The 22855-nt window shown below is 36.8% G+C and overlaps 1 protein-coding gene across 4 annotated transcripts in view; it reads right to left on the reverse strand.

Annotated features, from left to right (window-relative positions):
• The window catches only part of PDE1A (phosphodiesterase 1A), a 171215-nt gene that overhangs the window by 45279 nt on the left and 103081 nt on the right, over nt 1–22855 (reverse strand). For all 4 annotated transcript variants that reach the window (XM_060688050.2, XM_060688051.2, XM_060688052.2 and 1 more), the window contains exons 2-3: nt 8281–8394; nt 244–426 (exon numbers count right to left, since the gene is read on the reverse strand). In XM_060688050.2, the coding sequence (XP_060544033.2) occupies nt 244–426; nt 8281–8394 (297 nt within the window). The remainder of the gene's footprint in view (nt 1–243; nt 427–8280; nt 8395–22855) is intronic.

Below are 22855 nucleotides of genomic sequence, written 5' to 3' on the forward strand. Positions count from 1 at the left end.
GCTTAGTCTTAATTTTGATGTAAAAACACCCCAGGCATGAAGTTTGAGTCCAGATTTTTCCATACTCAACTGCAAGCATCCAAGATTTAGCTGTTTAATACCAGTTTTGAAAAAAGAAGACCAAGTTTAAAATACTGTAAAGTAAAATAATCATTTCCTGCTTCTTGTGGCTCTTCATCAGGATGATGATGTTGATAACACATTCACCTGCTGTCATATAATTAATAAAGGAACAAAGCACACCTTTCCACAAAGATCCCAGCTTGTACAGCATGCACGATGCTTCGAAATTTTGGTTTCTCCTCCGGTCTCCTTTTGGTCATTCCCATTTTCCTCGTAAAGGTAGATGCTAACCAATCTCGGACTTCCAGTGGAACGGAATCTGATTGGATATCTGATAGTTCATCCTCCGTATCCAATAACCTCCTGTATATGCATACATGGAAGACAGCACATAATAAGCACCAAATATTCAAAACTCTTAAGTAATAGGAATTATGTCTCAGTATCTATATAATAACATTCTTTCCACATGAATGTACACAGTGAAGTCACCATTGCTCTATTTGATAGAATGCTACTTTATATCAATTGACATCAAGGATTCATCTACCTTTACATTGTTTGTTTCAAGAATGAGCACTTCAAGCTTGTGGAGCTATGTACTTTGGTACTTGGCTTTTTTACTAGAACTTCTAGGACCATAAACTAGAAATAAGTGCAAAGTAGAAGCCGAAATTTGGAGCAGAGCCAGAAGCAAAATGGTGACAGAGCCAACATCTACTGCACTTTCCCTCTCCTCACAAAATGCGACAACATGTATGAATACAAATCTACATCTGAAGTTTGGTATGTGTTTATCTTTTAAGGATCAGGAAACAGACCTCACAAAGATTATAGGAATCATATTTTATTGTTGGAAGGTACAATAACAGAATCTTGAAAGTCTGCCAGTCTCTCTCTCTATGACATCTTATGCCAAACAGAATTAATTCATCTTATTTTGAGTTCTTTCCTGTACTATCAATTTTCCTAGGACTGAGTTATAATTTTTCCTTTGTTAATGGCTCATCTATTTCTTCATGAAAATTATCTTGAGTCCTTTATTGTACATCAAGTTTTCTGCTACAATTCTCTAAAATTGAATAGCAGAGTAATATAAAGTCCTTACTGAAGTACAGTAATAGAACAGATACTTTTATTTTATGTGAGAAACACTATCAGAGATATTTAATTATTATAAGGTTAGTTATTAGTATGACCCACAACTTCACTTGCAATTTTGAAAAAAAAAATGGGAGCAGAAATCTTTGCAGTTAAATTGCCAAATATCAAGAGTAAACCCGATTAATTAGCCCATGTTTCCTTGTCTACTTTGACTCCATGGTTTCAAAACGGGGTCCTTCAGAATTAATCCAAGACTTTGATATAAAAATTACATGGACTATTATTCAGCTTCTGATCAAGACTGAAATGGATCCTAGCTCTACTTATTAGGAACTAAACATTATATCTTGCCTTACTTGGTTGCAAGAAAAAAAACTAATGTGGTAACTTTCACAAGATTTTATTTGGCCAATAGCCATATTCGTGTTTCAACTGTGTGAAGTCCCTCAGTAAATCAAACAGATAGTATTTATTTATTTGTTTATTTATTTATTTATTTATTTATTTACTATTTCTATGCCGCCCACTCTCCGAGGACTCTGGGCGGCTTACACCAAAGACAGTATACTAAATAGCATATTGCCCCCAACAATATGGGTCCTCATTTTACCCACCTCGGAAGGATGGAAGGCTGAGTCAACCTTGAGCTGGTGAGACTTGATCCGCTGAACTAGCAGTCAGCTGAAGTAGCTGCGGTACTGCACCCTAACCACTGCGCCACCTCGGCTCTTACAAACTTCTGCTCATCATGCTACTTGTATCTCCCATGTATTTCCTTTTTAAAAAATAATGTTATTGACTTTTTAATAAGCATAGTTAAAACTAATACAAACCGCACCACTGCGTAAGAGTAACCAGAATATTGTTTAATGGAAAGAGTAAGGCAGGGATTCAGACAACAGAATAAGGTTGTCATGAAAGGGCAGCAAATTATTTACTTTTTTATTTCTTAGAAGTGCATTTTTACAGCAAGGGGTCAGGAGAAATATTGTGAGGTTTTTCTGCCTCAGGGACCAAAATAATTGGATTTACTTTGGAAGGCATGCACCATGATGGCTGAAGGATCAGTGTGTATGCTTCTATTTCAGGTAGCAAACATTTCCTATTGCTTGTATATTAAATTATTATACATCCATATTCCCAGACCCCCATACATATCATTAAGGGGTCAAATAGGGATTCTTATACATGTTATATTAGTGGCTTTGTAGAGCATTTTCCAGAAGAAAAATGAGTTCCCAACCTTGTGACTGTGTTTTTCCCCCCAGGTACAAACTTTCAAAAAAGTTTGTCATTAGGTTAACATTTACTAAGTTTGTTAAGGAAATCAATATCCATATATGAAACTTCACATGAGGAAGCCTGCAGAGATGATGAAATCCATTAGAAAAAAAATTAAATAAAGTAAAAGAAAATGGTTTAGGATATGCAGGAACATTAACATTTACTACATGTACAAACAGAAAGGAAGAAATTATCATGAATTACTTTGGCCTCCATTAGAATTGGTGCAAAAATCCCCTTAAAGAAACACTATATATTATAAGGAGAAATCAAAAGGCTCCAACTTACTGAAACTCAATAGATATGGCTTTATGTTATCTTATTAGAACATATGCTTCTTTCATTGAAATGGTGTTGATTCTCATTGTCCATTGAGCATATATAGATGTTCCTAATAGACCTCAGGTACAGTCCTGCTAGTTGGCAAGGAAATTCCCCCTCACAAGGCACAATTGAGATCTTTCTAAAGCAATAGCAATAGCACTTAGACTTATATACCGCTTCATAGTGCTTTTACAGCCTCTCTAAGCAGTTTACAGAGTCAGCATATTGCCCCCAACAATCTGGGTCCTCAATGACACATAACTACTTTGTCTCTCCTCTCCTCTCCTCTCCTCTCCTCTCCTCTCCACTCCACTCCACTCCACTCCACTCCTGTTTAACTTGTTATCTTCCCATGTAGCATCAGCATAGAACCCTGGCTACTCCCAATTCTGGCTCCAGTTTTTCCCCTTGATTTTACGGGATCAGGATGGCCACAGAATAGTAACAAGGCTAATGAGATTGCATGCATCAATGCTACTTCAGTGTTACCAGAATGTTCTCTAAAGTTCAACATTTTTTTTAAAAAAACACAAAAGTAACAGTAGGCTTATGTTAAAGTATTAATTATCAAGACACTAATTCCTACAAAATCTTCCTATCACTTTGCAAACATATTGTTAGTCAAGAATAGAAAAGAAGGAATTAAAATGGCTGTCAATGTATTCTTTTTTAAAAATACAACTTTGTTAATTTTTTTGAAAGATAAAAACTACCCAAAGCTAACATTTATAATAAAAAAGAAAGAAGAAAAAATAGAAGAAAAAGCCAAAAGTACAGAAAAAAAACAATAAAGAAGTAGCTTTTGGTTTTCTTTACAGCAGTTGTAGATATAGATATAAATTTTTATCCTTTGGTTACAGCATGCCTTATATTTTTCTATATCTATTTTTTCTAATCATCAAAGCCATATATAATAATTTCCTCTTCTTCTTCTTTTTTTTCTGTTTCACCTAGAAAGTCTACAAGGGGTTTCCAGTCAGCATTAAAATTAAATAATGTCATTTCCTTGATCAAAGCTGCCAATCTGGTCATCTCAGCAAATTCCATCGTCTTCCAGATCCATTCCTCCATTGTGGGTAATGTTGAATCTTTCACCTTTGGGTATATAATAACCTAACTGCAATTATTACAACTTTTTCCCACTATGCTGATGATTTATTCTAATAGCTATTTTCCTCAGCTATTTAAAATGAGAAAATTCATAATCAATAGCTATTTGCTAAACAGATCTGACTGCTTCCTTTATGTGAGCACAGTGGAAGAATTGCTACTGTATAAAAGGGAGATAACAGGCTTGTCCTCATCAATATAGTTAATGCAATATTTGGTATATTTACAAGCTTCTCCTCACTTGAACATAAACCAGAGGCCAAACATGCACTGGCATGTCCTCATAATATCACTTTATCTTATCACCAGCCCACATTTGAGCCAGTACTACACTGAATTACTCTCTGATGTCCATAATACAAGTTAGTCTACAAAGAAGAAGAATCTTATTAAAGATTAATTTTGGACTTAACAGTAAAACACAAAGTTGGTTAGAGTTCCAAATCTTGAACTTTCTAATCAAAGAAACATTATATATTTGAATTTCCAAACTATTTTAATTTAAATGCTCTTCATTATCCCATTTCCTCAAGCATTATTGTTTTTTCTACTAAAAGCTATTTATTACTTTCTACACAAGTGGGAAATATATTTCAGAAATGCACAATGGGGTCCAGACTGAACAAAGAATTTAATTGTCATCTATTTTTACTCAGTGAGCAGGGGAAGGGGTCCTACACATTTACTTCTTTATGTAATAGACCTTCAACATACTTAAGATAGTGACATTCCAAGTACTGCTCAATCACATCTCAGCCCTTGGGGGAAAGTTCTACAGCTCTCATTTCCAAGGAAATAAGCTCTACTGCTCCATCTGTAATTTACATTGAAAAGTTTTCTGCAGGGAATAGCAGCACTGTTGTCATTTCCCATTTGAGTGCCAGCTCCATGTCTGAGAGGATTCTGAGTAAAGTGCACTCTCACAGACTGCTATCTGACTTGGCACTGTATTGTTATTCCAATACCTCAAGAAATTATAGCTGAGCCCTACAGATCAGTAGTGAAGGAACCTGCTGTAGACTCCAACAGGTATGTTCTTGCCCTATGTCCCCTTTTCTCCATTTTTTAAAAAAGTGAATTCCAGGCTCATCCTTTGTCAGAAAAGAAATGTTAAGGTTGATAAGGAATGGTAAGGTGCATGACTCTGAACATTGGGTGAAACTACTAGTCATTCTAACATTTTGAGAAATAGCAAGCTAATACCTGGGCTTTATCTAAAAGTTTACGCTGTTGATTTGGTTTATTTTAGGGCACTGAATTACTGGAGTTAATAAACAGAGCTTATTGTGGATTATTTAAAAGATAGCAGTTTAGTTTAAACTAGTGGTACTTAAACGTTCACATTTCACTCCCACTACCAATAATTGTACTGAAGCATTTGTCTCTCGCAAAGATGGAAACTCAAAGGGCACTTTTTTTCAAAGGCATATACATGTTTCAAAGTGTTCTGTTACTCTATTTACCAGTTAACAATAAATATTAAGGATATTAAAACTCACATAACGTAGCTGACAACAGAGCTGTAGATGAGAATAAGAGTTATTGTTCACTAGGGCTGAAATAGTATATATCATTGTGGAAACAGTCTTCTCCAGCACAAATCAAGAAATGTGTCCATAAAATGAGGGAGGAATAACTGGGGCTGAAGCAGTTTTGTGGGAACATTTTTTCCCCTAAATGTAAAATACCCAAATCCAATGCAATTTAATGCAATTCAACCCAACTCAACCCCACCCAACTCAACCCAACCCAACCCAACCCAAATCAACCCAACCCAACCCAACCCAACCCAAATCAACCCAACCCAACCCAACCCAACCCAACCCAAACCAAACCAACCCAACCCAAACCAAACCAAACCAAACCAAACCAAACCAAACATCCCATTCATGTAATGGAAGAAAAGCAACAAATGTTATTTTATTTTGATTCCTAAGCCTTTCCAAAGTTGCTTCTTCTACTGAGATATTTAGTTTCTTAGCCACAGAACACTCAACTGGAGGTAAGTGACTCCGCCCTTCTTCCCTTCTCTTGGGTCCCTTTCTGATTTGGGGAAGAGAGTTGCATCCCATCTCTAATATGCCTGTGTATCACCTGTGGCTCATGTAGCGCTGCATGGAAAATACTGACTTGAATAACACAGTCAAGGAAAATCTTGCCCAATGTTTTATATAGTGCCTTTGCTCTTGCCAAGAATTCTTATTTTACAAGGGGAAAGTTCCCATAAATATCTTAAGTGCATGGCAGACACCAGGTGAATGCCACTGCTTCATGGTCATTATGTCAAGTAAAAATATCAACATGTTTTATAATAAATACTTAGGTTTGCATTTATATGCAAATAATTACCATAAATATTGTCTATGGGTTAATGATGGAATTGAGGGTGAACCTTTGAATATTTATTAAGGACACTCTGCTTTGAAATTTATTTATAATGTCAGTATTTTCCAACATTTTCCCTTGGGTCTCTTAAATTCTGAAGAATTGCCAGTAAACATCTCAACATTCACCACATATCCAACAATTATTAAGCCACCATCTTTTAATATAAATGCTAAATAACAAAAAGTTTGTTTTTTGTTTTTTATTTTTACCAACTGTTGCCCCAAATCAGCTGGAAAACCTGTTTTGTTGTTTAAATGTTTTTGCTGTATTTCAAGAAAATATTTTAATAGTTTCAATATGTGGAAACAAAATTAGTTTTTTTTTAAAAAGTGCAGTGACATGGAACATTCCACGTCTTCATGAAATGTCACATGTTGATGATAGTCTTTTGAAACTCTCTTGCAACCCAATCCTAAAATGAAACATTTAAAAGGTTTATAACAAAAATCAGTTCCTGTTAAATGCAATTCAACTATTCCACCTTAAAATATATTTTGTGCCATGCCAAAGATAAATGAACAATAACAACAACAACAAAATTTAAGGAAAATGCTACAACTTGAGAAATTGATCCTTCTGACACACTTATTTGTTCTGATTAATAGACACCCTGTAAGAGGGAATGCAATTACCTTCTCCAATACGTTTACTGTTCAGAATACTAATTTTTTCATTACCATGCTTACAGTCAATCAGCAAAGATTGCCCATCAATTTTTTTGCCTTTTCTATCTTCTTCCCAAAGTGTCTCTTGATGGAGAAATTACTTCTCACCATATCGTCTTCCTCTTCTTCCCTTCCCAGTTTCTATTCAGTAAGCAGTCAGTTTGCCCCACAGTCTAACAACTATTTTCTTACCTGTGACATGAGCAATGAGCAACAGCTCTCCTGTCCCTTCTGAAGGGTTGAGCAGATGAGAAGGGACGTATACGTCTGTCATTCATAGGCAGTTGCATTCATATGTCTATGAATTTTAATGTTCTGGCTGGGAGACACTCAAACAACAAAGCACAGAACAAGAAGTTGGATCGACCAATCAACGTGCAGGACATGCACCTCCATAATTAGGATTTGGGAGGTCTTTGCATTGTCCTGTCTACAACCATCTGCAGTTTACGCATCAACCCCTTTGCGGTGTAAGTATGTGGCGATGGTTACAGGCAGTTGTGCGCGACTCTAAATCAGTCTTAAACTGCTGTGCTGCTGTGGTTATAGTTCTGACATAACTCTGACTAGAAGTTAAAATCCTTGCAACCTACCTTATCATCAAAAGTAAGGGATTGTGGAAATTCAGACCATAATTGAAGAGCTCCCGCTGGGGCAGAATTAAATTCCAGAATGCAACTGTTTGTAAATACTATAATATAGAATTCTTTTTTTTTTTAAATCAGTTTTCAGTTCTCATAGAAGTAATAATATATCACAAGTATTTATTCCTTTTATTTCCTATATATTATTTCTAGAAGCATAATGTTTACCATGTAAATATACATAAGACATTCATACAAAGTAAGTATATAAGAGTCAGTTCAATAAACCTGACTGCCTAGAATTATCAAAGGTCAGATCTTCAATTAAATAAGGAAATAGGCCCAGATGGACCAAAACATCCAAACGATACTGGAAACAGTCATAGTTGAAAGTACATTTTGTTCTGATTTAAATGTTCAAGATCAAGATACCAAAATGTACAACTTAGGTCAAATTTGATCTGACATCTGAGATTTTGTTTCCTGGGCCATCCTAAACTTGATTTCAAGTAATTATAAATGAGAAATGAAAAACTGTGAAATTAGACAAGTTTTGTTTTTTAAAAATCCTTATTTATAATGTGCAAAAAGTAATTTATTGCAAGTATTCAAAACATATCTATATGAAAAGTAGCATATGGCATTCTTTGCCTAATTTGCGTTTCTGTATTATCCTACAAACCTTTAAAAAACATAGTATTGCCCCTAAAAAGATGATAGGAGTAATGAATGGAGATTCAGTCGTTCCAAAACCTCACCTGGTTTCATCAATGTATACTGCCTCCAGAACAGATGCTGCATATTCAATGTTCTTCTTCAGTTCAGCCACATTCACATCACCTTTCTCCAGCTGCTTCACCAAACATCTTAGTCTGTTGAAAACAAAAATCTAAATGAGTAACGACAAAACCCAACAGCCCTTTTAGAATGCAAAATAAATGAGCCTAAAGAGTAGTTAGTGACAAAATCTTTACATATTTACTCAAATTGTTGTAGATACCCCAGTCACTTGGGTGAGGCCGACAGTGTAGAAAAAATAAAAGAAAGTGAAGTGAAGTGAAGTGAAGTGAAGTGAAGTGAAGTGAAGTGAAGTAAAGTAAAGTAAAGTAAAGTAAAGTAAAGTAAAGTAAAGTAAAGTAAAGTAAAGTAAAGTAAAGTAAAGTAAAGTAAAGTAAAGTAAAGTAAAAAGTAAAAAGTAAAAAGTAAAAAGTAAAAAGTAAAATAAATATTGCAAGTTTGAACATTCTCCAACCAGATACATGGATTTCCTTCACCAAAAGTATGCAATGGTGCCCATTTATTTCATGGACAGTTTACAAATTACCCATTCTATAGAAATGAATGAGAAACATTAGAGCTTTTAAAGATGTACAAGCATCCATGATGATTATTCTCAGTCTTGACAAATGGATGACAGCCAAGACTAAAGACTGCATCACCCTGTGTATGTAATTGTGCAAACTGAATTTAAATTGAATATGCGGCAGAGAAACATTTTGGATCTTCTTCAACTGTATCCTTTAGTTTCTCTCACGTTGGTTCCTGTTTACGCCAATGGGGACAAAGTCAAGCCCTGTTATTGGATCCATTATTTCAGCGGACTGGAAAACTTCATAACGTGACTTGGTAAAGGTAGGGTTCCAACAATATATTTTCTTAGTAGTGACAGTCACACTTCAGACTATTCTGTCCCCTGAGGGACAAAGTGCACCCAACCTAATTCTACACTGAGGAATGGTTTTCAAGACTTGATTATTCTGCAGTGCATTTGGATTTTGCCACATTTTAAATATCATTTGCTAGTTTATTAGTTTGTGAGATGTATATCCCACTTTTTAAAAGTTCAGGAAGTTCAGGAACCCAAGCTCTATCTTCCCATTTTCCTCCACAACTATCAATTTGTTTACAGGTTGGGTCCAAAGTTTCTGATATGTTTACAAACAATCTTGATTCCAAGGAAGCAGGTGGTACATACAGTCTTGTACAAATAAACAAAGAAATTCCTCCCTCCAATATGAGATTAGCTAGATCCAGAGGTGGACGGTTCGCTCCAGCACCAAAAATGTGAGTGCGTGCGTTTGCCATTTGTGCATGTGCTTTGCTCGCGCATGCACTTGCACACATGCACACGGCTTAAAAATCACGTCTAAGTAGGACGGCATAGCGCAAGGGTGCAGGCCCACTCGCAGGTCACAACTACCGGTTCACCCGAATTGACAGCAGCCCACCACTGGCTAGATGTAGCTGACAAAAGAGCAACATTGCAGAACTGCTGGATGCAGAAAAGTTCAGTGGTACATCTTTGTTTGGAAATACCATCATCAATATTTTATTAGAAATAATAAACAAAGCAATTGAACTAAAATGATTTGGTTTGTTCTCTAGAAAAAAAAAATTGTTTATACAACTGTGTTGAATATTTTCTCCACGCCTACAGGTGTTTCCACTGTTTGTATTCACAGCTATATAAAGCAACAAAACGGGCTGTCACTTTAGCATTTCATTTGTACTCCTGGTATAATTTTGTTATTCTGTTTATTTTGGTCAGGTGCAAAGTCTTTTAGCATTTCTTTTTGCAAAGCAATTTCTGTGAATGGAGTTTTGACTTTTTTAAAAAAACAGTAGAAATAATAAAACAAATACAGTTAATGGAGCCTTTGAGATACGTCATTTGTAGCAATAAACATCTTGATAACTTTTTTTTTTTTTTTTTTTTTTTAGCATTCCAGCGTACTGCTACAGCTATTCTGTGGGGAACCTTTCTAGTCCACTTCTGGATAAATGCAAATGATGAGTTTGTTCTGCATGAAATGTTGGAAAGTTTGCTCATTTATTAAATCAGTAAAGCAGCTGGTCGATTTCAAGCTACTTTGTAGCTAGCTTTGCTCCACTTTGACTCAGTGTATTTTATTTTATTCTCGTCCCTAATTGCTTATCTGTTTATCATTTTGATATAAAAACACAATCCAGCCCAAGGCATTTTCCAATCTGAGAGAAGCTTCCTATCGAGTTGCTGACAGAATCGACGTATTAGATTTTGTTTAAATACTTTTCAATCACCTTAGGTTGCAAATCTTTGCCACAGATGAGGATTACTTTTTTTATTTATTATATTTATATATCACCCATCTCTAGAGATTCCAGGCAATTAGCATCTAAATAAAAATAATAATATAATTGTAATCAAAACAAAAATATACAATAATGGTATACAGAATGGAATGGAATGGAATGGAATGGAATGGAATGGAATGGAATGGAATAGAATAGAATAGAATAGAATAGAATAGAATAGAATAGAATAGAATAGAATAGAATAGAATAGAATAGAATAGAATAACAGAGTTGGAAGGGACCTTGGAGGTCTTCTAGTCCAACCCCCTGCTCAGGCAGGAAACCCTATACCGTTTCAAACAAATTGTTCTCCTAGACAAATGGTTGAACTAGAGGTGACAGAAATATATATGAGGTTAGAAACGATCTGTACAACATTTTTTAATTTCCACATGGTCTTTTAAAGAGAAATTTTTGTTGCTCTGTAAAAAGATGAGTCCGGCATATTCCACATGCATGGGTTGTTTCTCAATCTCCTTTTTTGATCTGGTGAAGAGGTGAAACTCAAATATCCCTTCATGAAACAAGTCCTCTGGACAAAATCATCCCATAGGTAGACTAGAAATCACCATAATTTGCAATATAACAAGATTTGGAGGACAATGGTGCTGAAGAACTTGGTAAGACTATTGACCCTTTTTATAGCATACTGGTCAAAAAACATTTGGCCAAGTGGAAGCATGCCAGAAGTTTTCCGTACATCAGGAAAACAAATTAACAAAAGGTCAGTGTCACTATTAATAAGATTTTATTAATTTTGGTAAGATCAGAACTCTGTTCTTGCTCAAGCATCATGACCATACACATTTGGGGTACAGAGGGACATTTTAAATGAGATGCAAAATTACAGTTCATTTAATTTCCTGTGCAAAAATTAGTTTTACATTTCTGCATCTTGTGTGAAAAATTAAGCTACACTGGTGGATTCCCTTCAGCATTATTCATGCCTAGATAGAAAATAATAATTGAAAATAATGAACCTTCCTCCAGGATTCCACTAGACTTTTGCTCAGTATCTGAGAAAGCTTGATTAAATGTTGTAGACGAAATATTAAAAAGCTACGCAACGTCTCCTAATATTCCAACTGTCAGAAGTACCATATCACTGAAGCCTTCCACTGTCACTTTCTGCCTATTTATTAATATAAAGGACCAAAGTTCAGGTTTGCAGGTCAACTTCACTGAGTAAATCTGCAAAAGCCAGCCCTATCATAAGGCAGAGGGAAGCAATCTCTCCAAACAGCCAATGCTGGGCAGTTGCTGGAGGTGATGGTAGGGACACCTTGAGTCTTCCCCCTGGGAAGGAGATTGGTAGAAATGCACAACTACCTAAGCTTATCTGCTATGCCACGCATGGGGAAAGCTCATGTCTCTCTGCTAGTGTTGAAGGAATATGTATTGGTCAGGTTTCTTTCGATGGAACGGGTGGAGACACTATCTTACCTTTAAATTTTAGGCAATAAAATGTGTGAAGATGTTGGTGGTACTCCTTTGTGTGAATGGCTCTTCCCATTTATCTCAACAAAAGAAACAACTAAGGAGACTTGTTGCCTCGCGGTTGAAGCTGCTTTCTCACATGAACAACAGTGCAGGACTGGGAAGGTCCTAAATGCACAGTGCTTCCTCCCATGCCCCAATTATCAATTGGATTACATAAACAAGGGGAGAGTATTCCTGCAACAGGCCAATCAAGGATTGCTGAGTAGATTTCAGCACGCTATAAGCCTGCTTGGGCATCATTGGATTATAAAACAAGACATGAATCCTTCAAATGTTTCCTCCATGAAATCAGTAGAGGAATCCAGAAAACCACAAGTGCTCCCAAAGCCATCCTACTGACTTTTGAATAAACTATTTCATGGGGTGCAATACTTTGCCCGTATATGCATATCTGATCTCCAATGGGCTACTTAGTGTTGGATGTTGAACAATGGTTGGTTTTGCTAAGATCCACTGTTCTCACCTACAAAAACCAGTTTTCACTTAGCAATATCTACCTAATTCAGTAGGCCTAGAGTAAAGTACAATAAAGTAAGGGGAAAAAATCCTTGTGCGTCTTCCTGGAACCACAACCATCAACAGCAGGGCTGTCAAACTCCCGACCCATAGGCCGGATGTGTCACACGTTGGCCACACCCATGCCTGATTTAGCAAAGGGGGAAAAAGTCCCAATACATCATGTGATGCTGTTGTGATAATGTGAATTTGACACCCCTGATCTACAGTGTGTGTACACATATCTGTACATTCATGTTATAAATATTTCTTTTTAGAATTGTGCCATAGAAACCATTATTTTTAAAAGAGATTCTATGGGAAGGATCTACTCTAGCCCCAGATAAATTTAGCCACTGTTTTTAGTTTGGACAAAGCTGTATTTTGGAAAACTATCTTTGTTTTTAAAAGCTTGAGAAACCATTTCCAGACAAACAAAACAATTAACCTTGAGTTATTGTGCAATTCCACCTTTCAGTTTGCTAATATTTCTACTCAGAAAAGCCGAATAATATTTCTGGATTAAGTTCCATTTTATGACAAAATACATTCATAATATGAGATACAATTTTAATATTTTATATCGTTTTTTTCTGACACTTCAGATCATTTGCCCTGCAATTAAATTTCAGGTAGATTAATTGATAACATAAAAATCTTACAGTACTGTGCATTTAGTTATACCTGCACTTTTAACACTAATAATCTAAATTGTGAAAAATGTATTTCTGTACATAGCTAAAATTTAGAAATTCTCTTTTTTTAAAAAAAAAATGTGCATTTTATCTAGCCTGAGATTGTTCTTAGAACTTTGAAATCTATATCAGAACAGTGAAAAAGAGCTTGGAATAAAACTCTTATGAATTCCATCTCATTCTTAGATGAATAAAATAATAAGCCATGACAAATGTTGAATAATCTAACCCTGAACACCATGTATACAACTGGGACACCTTCTAAATTTCACTTGACCATCATATTTGACAATTTCAGCTATGGATCAGTGGAATTCTACAGAATGTTTGGTCTAAAATGTTCCCTGGAATTTACAAGGAAGGGACCAAAGGGCAGAGAGAGAAAGTGATAATGCGTCAGAACAGATTGAGAGCCTGCCATTTAGCTATTATTCTGTACAAATGAAGCACGGTTTTCTCTGCCTCTTTTAGAGAAAATAAAACAATTTCCATCTTGGATTTTGGGAGGGAGGAGAGGGCACTTTCCTTTGTTCACCGGCCATTGCTCTATTTTCTTTCTTTTTTCTTTTTGTTTATTTAAGCGCCTTCTCTATTTTTTTTCCCCTTTTCATTTCTTACAATGGTTACTTCACTATATGTGGTGGGGGAGGAGTGGTAAGAAATAACATTTTGCAGAATTTCGTTGCACAACTCAAGTATGTTCAGAGGAAAGATTCACCTACTGCCAATATCCATTTTTCCTCTGTTTTGAATTCCGAACAAACGTTGGAATTCTCTTTTTAACTGTCCCACCTTGAAGACATCTGTCCTTCAAACCTGGGGCAAATTAGAAGCCAAATAATAATTCAGCATATATGTAAATATAATAATATAATAAATATAATAAATATAATAATATATATAATAATTATATAAATATAATAATTCAGCATAATATATAAAAGCAACATAGTGATGTATAATAAATCAAAAGACCAAGTCAACATCTCCGTTATTCCATTAATGCTTTGCCTATATAACACTAACCACCCTCGTCCACAGAAATAAACTACCCATTCCTGCCATATTTTCAATGTTTGCTTGTTATTATATATTTACACATACTCTCTCTGTCTCTACCTCAAACTCTTAACTGGTCCAGCACTGACAATGGCTAAAGAGAATTAGAACCCCTATTCTTTCTTTCCACACATTTATCTTATTACACATGGAACAACCTGTGATGGATGGAACTGGAATCTTAGAGGCAGGCTAGGTAGTTCGTGCATTGGGCAGGGAAATAGATTAGATTATCTCCAAGGTCTTCTCCAAACATAACATTCTAGAACTCTATGATTCTATTATAGGATTTGGGTAATGAAGGCATATGTTGTTTGTTGCAATGTACAGCACTTCTCCTTTTCTGTTGAATCTGTTCCTTTTGAATGGCTTCCAGGACAATGTTCCAATCATGTGTTTTACCTACCAAGTTTCGATAATGCCATTGACATCATACAGATCAGTGGTGAAATCTGAACCGGTTTACTATCAGTTCGCTGGCTGGGCATGCGCAGTGCGCCCCACGCATCAAATGAGAGGTGCATGCGCTCAGTGCACGCCAAAAGGAGGCATGCGGTAAGTAGAACAGCGCGCAAGGGGGGGTGATCAGCTGTGGCACACAATCTTTTTTTTTACTTTTAAAAGCATTGCTTTTAAAAGTTAAAAAAAAGGCCTCTGACGATCGCACTGCTCAGCTGGGATCGTCAGAGGCTTTTAAAAGCATTTTTAAAAATGCTTTTAAAAGCCTCTGACGATCCCAGCTGAGTTGCCTGATCATCAGAGGCTTTTTTTCTTTACTTTTAAAAGCATTTTTTCTACAACCTCTTTGGCTGAAAAAATGCTTTTAAAAGTAAAAAAAAAAAGGCTCTGATGATCGCATGGCTCAGCTGGGCATGGGGGGGGGCAGGGATTTTTGCTACCAGTTCTCCGAACCACCCGCCATCGCTACCGGATTGGGCGATCCGGTCCAAACTGGGAACATTTCACCCCTGATACAGATCCTCCGGTGTTAGGAATTTAAGTTCTCCCTGTTTGTTTCTGATAGTCTGTGCAATGGTGTAGGAACATCTGAGATTCAGTAATGCTTCCTACAGGCTTCACTGTTATAATTTCCTCCCAATTTCAGTGCCCCCTTTCATTTTCATGCTGCCCCCTTTCCCCCCCAGTAATTTTTCCTAGTTCTTGGTAACATATATGATTCTGGATTTTCATGACCTCCCCCTTTTTCTCTATTCAATGCCCTATTAATGAAATTGGTGAGACACTTGTCAAACACATCCTATTCAGCTTTCTTAAGATATAGCTTATCTCTTGCCTGCAGCCTACCATTAGGAACTCAATAGTCAACGAAAACATGGTGATACCATCTATATCATTAAATGTTCAGTTCCACTGTTCTCTCTTCTTGTACAATGATCTTCAGTTGGAAGGTTTGATGAAAGCACTATTTGTCCTTCCAGTATTTTCCCTTCTTACAGTCTCCTGAGAAATATTCAAGGATTCTTCTGGTTGTTTCATTCATCCCATATGAATCAATAGAAAGGGATAATTTTCTAAGATTTGAACAGTCTGATTTGAACAGAAATTTGACAGTCTGTCTCCTATATCCTGGACATAGGTAACTGGGAAGATAATATACTTCCCACAATGACATTCTAACTCTGTGCTTGCAGCCTTAAGTCTTTCTCTCAACATGGAACTAACATCATACTGTATTTCTTCTTCCTCCAAATGGCTCTTGAGCTTCTTTGACCCATGGGTGGGGGAGCACATCCCCAGCCCTGTTCCATGAAACTGGGCTTGGTAAGACTGCCCAGATATTTGTGGCTTGCGTTCTACAACAAGACACTGATACTAAGTTCCATTGGCACTGGGTACCTCCTAATTCTATTCTATCTCCGAGGTATATGTTTTTGTTTGTTTTCTTCTTGTTCTGTGGCATTTAATTCACCTCTTCTTTCCAGAATTTCTCACCTGCCTTGGGTAAGGTGTGGTGTAGAACCTCTCTTTTCAAGGCCTTTTTTACTTCTCCTCCAAGAAAGATACAAATGTGGACTTCCAGTAGCTTCATTCTCTTTAGACAGGAGGACACGCATTACCTGTTCCTTGGAGATCACCATGAGGCTTTCCTCACTGTCCAAATACTTGTAATTGTTTGGAGTTTTTCTATATGTTCCATGATCCAAACTCCCATGCATATCAGCAGCAATCAGAAGCACAGTGATTAATCTTAGTAGTCAAGGGACAACAAACAGCAATCAGGAAATAGCAGCAGCTACAGTATGTCAGCAGTCTCCAGTTCCTTAGCTCCTCCACTCTTCCCTCTCTTCAGCTGAACTCCAACATAAAACGTTGCTTGCTCAGTGAGTTCTCCATTTTGCATTTTAAATTTGCAGAAAAACCTATGCATGATCTTGGTTCTCTAAAAATTCGTTTGCAGTCCTAGCCTTTACTTTGAAACTACTATTTACTGAAAAATATATTAAAATAAATGTAATTGTCCATGATTACGTAAGGTGGACAGGGTGGATGGAGGAAACAAATTCTGATTCAAGATAGGTGGAGTTTATGAAACATAGAGTTAAAAAGAAATCCTGGACCGTCTGTTTTGACCGTATCTATACCTATCTTGCACAGGCACGTGTAGTTCAGAGCATATTTTATGAGAGTTACGTGCAGCTGCCAGCCTTTCAAAAAGGGGTGCACTCAGATCGTGGTGACATTTTATCAGATCAAAATATTATCAGGGATTAGCTAACATCAAACAGGGACTTTAGCCTTGAGCTTGGCAGTTCACAGCTGATGATAAGGTAAAAAGCAAGTGGAAACCATTGATTACTAAAAAAAATATTAAGCATGGGTTTTAAAAAATGAACGAGAAAGGGAAAATAAGCATAGATAGACAAATCAGAAGAAGAGAGACTGCAGATTAAGAAGAAAATGCTTCTTCTCTCTCTGATCCCACAGGCAGAGAGGATTAGATATAGGGACTGTTTAATAATTCATTTCCCCATCTACATTTTGAAACTGAAATAGTAATGAGAGATTACTATTACTATACTACAGAAATAAGATATTTATTGAATTAGCACTAACAGACTACAGCTGGATGTTGATGGATTACAGTATCACACAGGAGGAAAAAGGATCCCAAAAACTAAGGATAGGTTTAAACCTTAAAGCTAAGATTTTAAAAATATGCAAAAGTGCAAAAAAAAAAAAAGGTATGCATAAGTAAGGGGGCACTGCTGGCGTTTGTCATTTCCTGAGTTAATAAACTTTGATGACATATCAGTGAAAACATCATGTGGAGCTGGTTAAGGCCAGACAGTGGGGAGCATTTTGCGTTCGGAAAACCACCAAGAACTTATCGAAGGATTCGGAATGATTACTCTTATCAACAAAGCTAATTAAATGACCAGAAATGCCATTGAAAATGAGTTATTTAGGAGCTGACCATGTCAGAAAATTAAAATGTATCTATAATATATGCACAAAAAAATTAATAAATTGGGCACTGGGACATCTCAGATGTCAGATGAGCCTTCTTCTTTTATTGTTTAACCACAAGGGTTCACTTGCATTTGTATTCATTGTATGCTGAAATCTCTCTTCCTTGAGAAATACGCCTCAATCGACTTTCTCACCCTCAGTGCATTTTATTTTAAATTTATTTTTGCCGCTTGCATGAGCTTGTTTTGAAGACAGGAAGGTGGGAATGGAGGCTGTTGCTGTTTTCAGTTTCTGTTACACTTTCTCATCCTTCTGCAGCCTCCCCATCTCCCTCCCCTTTCTCATCTGAAAAGGCTCCGGAGGGGAAAACTTCCTAATGGGAAATCTGAACAGGTTCACAAGTGATTCTATGATTAATTATAAGATTATATGATTAAAAAAAACCCCATTTTGGAACTAAAGGAAACAAGAATTCATTAACAGCCACTGTGTAGGACAGACTGGCAGAAGACTAGCAGAGCACATCCATGAATACCAACTAACAATCAGAAGACGCAATGAAAACTCCTTAATCTTGCAACACATGGACAGACTTAACCATAGCTTCAAATGGGAAACTGTGAGCATCCTAGATTAAGTTAAACAAACAAACAAACAAACAAACAAACAAACAAACAAACGACTTGGAAGCTTGGCATTTAGATATATTAGCCATCAATAAACACATAGAAATAAACATTTACACACCATTCAAAAGAGGCAATGAAAAAGAAGGATTACAAAAATTAATCTGGACAACTATGACGAGAGTAAGACAAGGATAGTGCATCCATCTTGGCTCTTCTGGACCTCTCAGTGGCACTTGATACCAATTATTTGTTACTCTTGGACTAATAGCTCCTGCTCAGTCATGATGGCAGTCATGGCTAGGAGGGCCTTTGCACACCTTCAGGTGGTGCACCAGTTGCACTTATTCCTGGATCCAAGGTTCTGCTCACCATCACCCATGCCTGTGTAACCTCTTGTTTGAACTATTAAAAAGCACTTTGCATGGGTCTTCAACTGGTACAGAATGCAGCTGCATAGATAGTAAATAGTGCTGGATAAGCAACACATGTAGCATTACTATTGCATAAGTTGCATTGGTTATTGATATATTTCTAGGTGGAATTCAATGTTCTGGTTGTCAAGCCCTAAATGACTTGGGACCAGGTTACCTAAAGAACTATCTTTTCCTCATAGTTTCTATCTGTCCAATCTGGTCCAGCAGGTTGGGCATGTTGCAGGTTCCATCAGTCAAGAAATGTTGACTGACAGGAACCAGAAATCTCTACCAAGGAGAAAAACCACACTGGCAAATTAGTATATAAACAGGGAGCAAACCCCACACTCAATAGAATTGATGATATTATCTAGTTGGGTAGTAAAATATCTGCAAGCTAGTAACCTTGCAAAACCCTGCAAGCTTGCAAAAGATCAATCAACCATTAGAGAGCACCAAGAACTCCACAGAAGGACAAATCCTGGTCATATTCATTATGACCTGAGTACATCCCAGCATGGATTCCATATAGCCAAGTCCCCAAATTCACTTCCTGCACTACAAATATTCAGAACGCTACTTCCTCAAAAATGGTATTATTCATGAATACTCAACTGATTGTTCTGAGAAATGTCACTGCTTTCATTCATTCAAAAACCTTCATAAGAAAACAACAAAAAGTGCTAACACATCCTATTCTTTAAATAAAGAGCTGATAAAAAAAACAGGGACATGGAAGGTACACTGATTTCGCAGGAGGCCTAAATAAGTCTTCTCTTTTCCAAGCTACATAGTAAAACTATAATCTTTCCAACTACTAAATGCCCTGGATTTCTATGAATTGTTTCTGGAAGACAGCCAAAACCTGAGTTCAGCAAACATTTGCAGAAACAGAAATGTGGATCAGGTGAAAATAACTAATTGGAATGGGTCACGGTATGTTTACATGTTCTTTTTGCTACTCTGATACTTTTGTTGACTAATAGACGTCAACAATGGAGCAAGGGAGCTAAACAAACTACCTTCACTTCTGTAATGCTTAAATTAATTACCCTTATTAATTATATTTCACAAAAGATTAAACGTTAGAATTAAGCACAACAATTCTCTAGAGAAAATCTTTCATCAATTTTATAGTATATTTATAATAGCAATCAATGGATTTTTGTTAATTCAAAACTGGCTTTGGATTGGATTCCACACTGGAGTCAAACTTGGGTTTCTTCACAGAAGCTCATCAAGCTATGCCAAAATAGACATGCTAAATCTGAATTATGTATGTTTTCAAATTGGGACTATCAAATTATTTATTTAGCATGTGGCTGGAAATATAACAATTAAAATCTGAGTACAGTACTGTTTTAAAGTTAGAGACACACCTTCCTTTTCTAAAAAGACAAAATTCTTTCAAAGTAAATTGTAGCCAAATTAAAAGAAAATCTGAAAAACCTCTGGCCCATTGTCTAAAAGGAAAGTGTGCTTTTCTTGCAGTTTTCATCTCTATTGACTCAACTGAATTTTGTGGCAAGGTTTACATGAACATGTTGAGCTAGTAAAATTATCCAGTAAATAATTACAATACACTGTGCAGCTATACAAAAAGAATAACCCAGCACTTTTTAGGTATACTGAAAAATAACTAAATCTGGAAAGTTTGATTTGCTTAAATTAACCAAGATGTTAATCTGATCAGCAAATGAATACTGATTTTGGGTACTAAGTATTCAAAGCATTTTGCCATTACATTTAGTCCTTTTAAAAAGCTGTCAATTTAAGCTAGATGGGTATTGGAAGAGCTAAAATTTAAGATGATTGACATTGTAAAAGCTTTAGAAGCAGAGTGAAAGATGCCATTAAACTTTATGGAAGGTACTACTATAACCTGATTGCCATTTGCACTTGCTCTTCTGTTTCAAATTTCAATAAAAATCTACACATTTTAGCAATCGCATGTTCATCATATTTATTCTATTTCAAAGTCAGCTTTAGAACATTAATTCTTTTGTCTTCTTTGAATCTTTCTAATAACTGGAAATTGGAAAACCTTTAACAACTATATTCTTCTGCCATCAGTTGTTCTCTTGATTTTATTTTGCATTTCCTTTGACATAATTCTAGTAACTCCTAGTATGTTAATTACTTGTTTTTGTCTATTATTTCTCATCTATAAAACGCTCCCTGTTCTGAATGTCACAAAGAGGTTTTTGGGCACAACCTGGATTTGTAAATATTATGTCTAACATAAAAAGGTAAAGGTTCCCCTCACACATATGTGCTAGCCATTCCCGACTCTAGGGGGCAGTGCTCATCTCTGTTTCAAAGCCGAAGAGCCAGCGCTGTCCGAAGATGTCTCCGCAGTCATGTGGCTGGCATGACTAAACGCCAAAGGCGCACGGAATGCTATTACCTTCCCACCAAAGGTGGTCCCTATTTTTCTACTTGCATTTTTAATGTGCTTTCGAACTGCTAGGTTGGCAGAAGCTGAGACAAGTAACGAGAGCTCACCCCGTTATGCGGCACTAGGGATTCAAACAGCTGAACTGTTAACCTTTCAATCGACAAGCTCAGCGTCTTAGCCACTGAGCCACCACATCTAACATAGTGCTCTTTAAATTCTACATTAACCTTGGCTTGGGAGCATGGTGGCTTAAAAGGTTGAGAAGTTGTGCAGGAGTTTAGTAAGCTCACGTACAAAACCCAACAGCTGCTGTGGGGTGGGGTTAAGCTCTTGTCCTTCATTCCAGTTCCTGCCAGGGACACTCCAGTTCCGGCCCCCAACTGGCTGTTCCCAGGGCGACGGTGATGTCACCGGCTAATCCTTTCAACCTAGATGGGCCTCAGTGTTTCTAACATGAGTGCAAATTCCCTCCCCCCCAAATCTTGACTTTATCATACCACAAATATCCATGAAACCCAAATTTCAGGTCACACCCTTCCAACTCTAAAAGCCTTCCATTTCTCAGCAGCCCCCCTCCAGACAAAAACAGCAAGCTGTAAAATACAATTTCAAATCAGGGAAGCCCAATTCTCCTCTTTCCTTTCGAATCTTATAACACGTATATTTAACCTGTGGGGTTAAATATCCCCCCTACTTTGCTGTATAAAGTACTATTTGATTGCCTTTTGCAACTTTTTGCTACCAACCTACACAGCAGCGGAGAGAGAGAGAAAGGCTGTGGGAAAAGCCACTGTGGAGACTGCAAAAGCTTTTTATTTATAGGATGTGGTGGCTTTTTGCTCCCGTTGGCTGCTAATGCTATGTGCCGAGAGCCTGCCACATTTTTTTCCTTCTCCACTCACACTTTACATGCAGTTTTGACCCTTCCTTTTTAGTTTTACTCAGATGTCATTTTGTTTTTATGGCAAACTTTCCATCTTAACCTTAATTTCTCAGCATGTCTGCCTGTGCATAGTCCTTAATTCTTTCTTTTTCTTGGCATCTTAAATATTAACCTGCCGCTGCAGCCACGTAATCCCTTGAGCTCCTGCAGGGTTTGCAGTCATACAGCCAAACCCAGGATAAGCCACTGTGGCATTGCCAAAACAGGATGGCCGCTGTTCTTTCCACACACCTATCACTTTCTCTACTGCCAACTCCTTCTGCTCATATGTTCATAGTCCCATAGCAGCCTCCTCCTTTTGAGTCCAAGTAATATAAAAGCTAAAACCTTTTTTTGAAGTTTAAATATTGTTGTTCTACCTTTTGATTGCATCATTTCTCCTTCTTCCTTTCTGTAAATGGCCCATAAGAGACCCCTTTAACATTTACATCCAGCCAAATGACCCTAATGTTCCCATTGCTTGAAATGTCTATTATACAAAAGACATTCTATCAAAAATAGTAAGTTTTTGAGGGGTGGGGCAGGCGGTACAATGATGGCTAAAGAATCCTATCCAAGTTCAATCCAATATGCATAATGCTCAGTTATGTCAGAATTCTGGTCCAAATGAAAAGGAAGAAAGAGGACTGTTCTTCTGTTAGCAAGAAAAAAAAAA

Source organism: Pantherophis guttatus, chromosome 1 (genome assembly GCF_059756535.1).
Source record: "Pantherophis guttatus breed Tessera chromosome 1, ASM5975653v1, whole genome shotgun sequence".
NCBI classification, from domain to species: Eukaryota; Metazoa; Chordata; class Lepidosauria; order Squamata; family Colubridae; genus Pantherophis; species Pantherophis guttatus.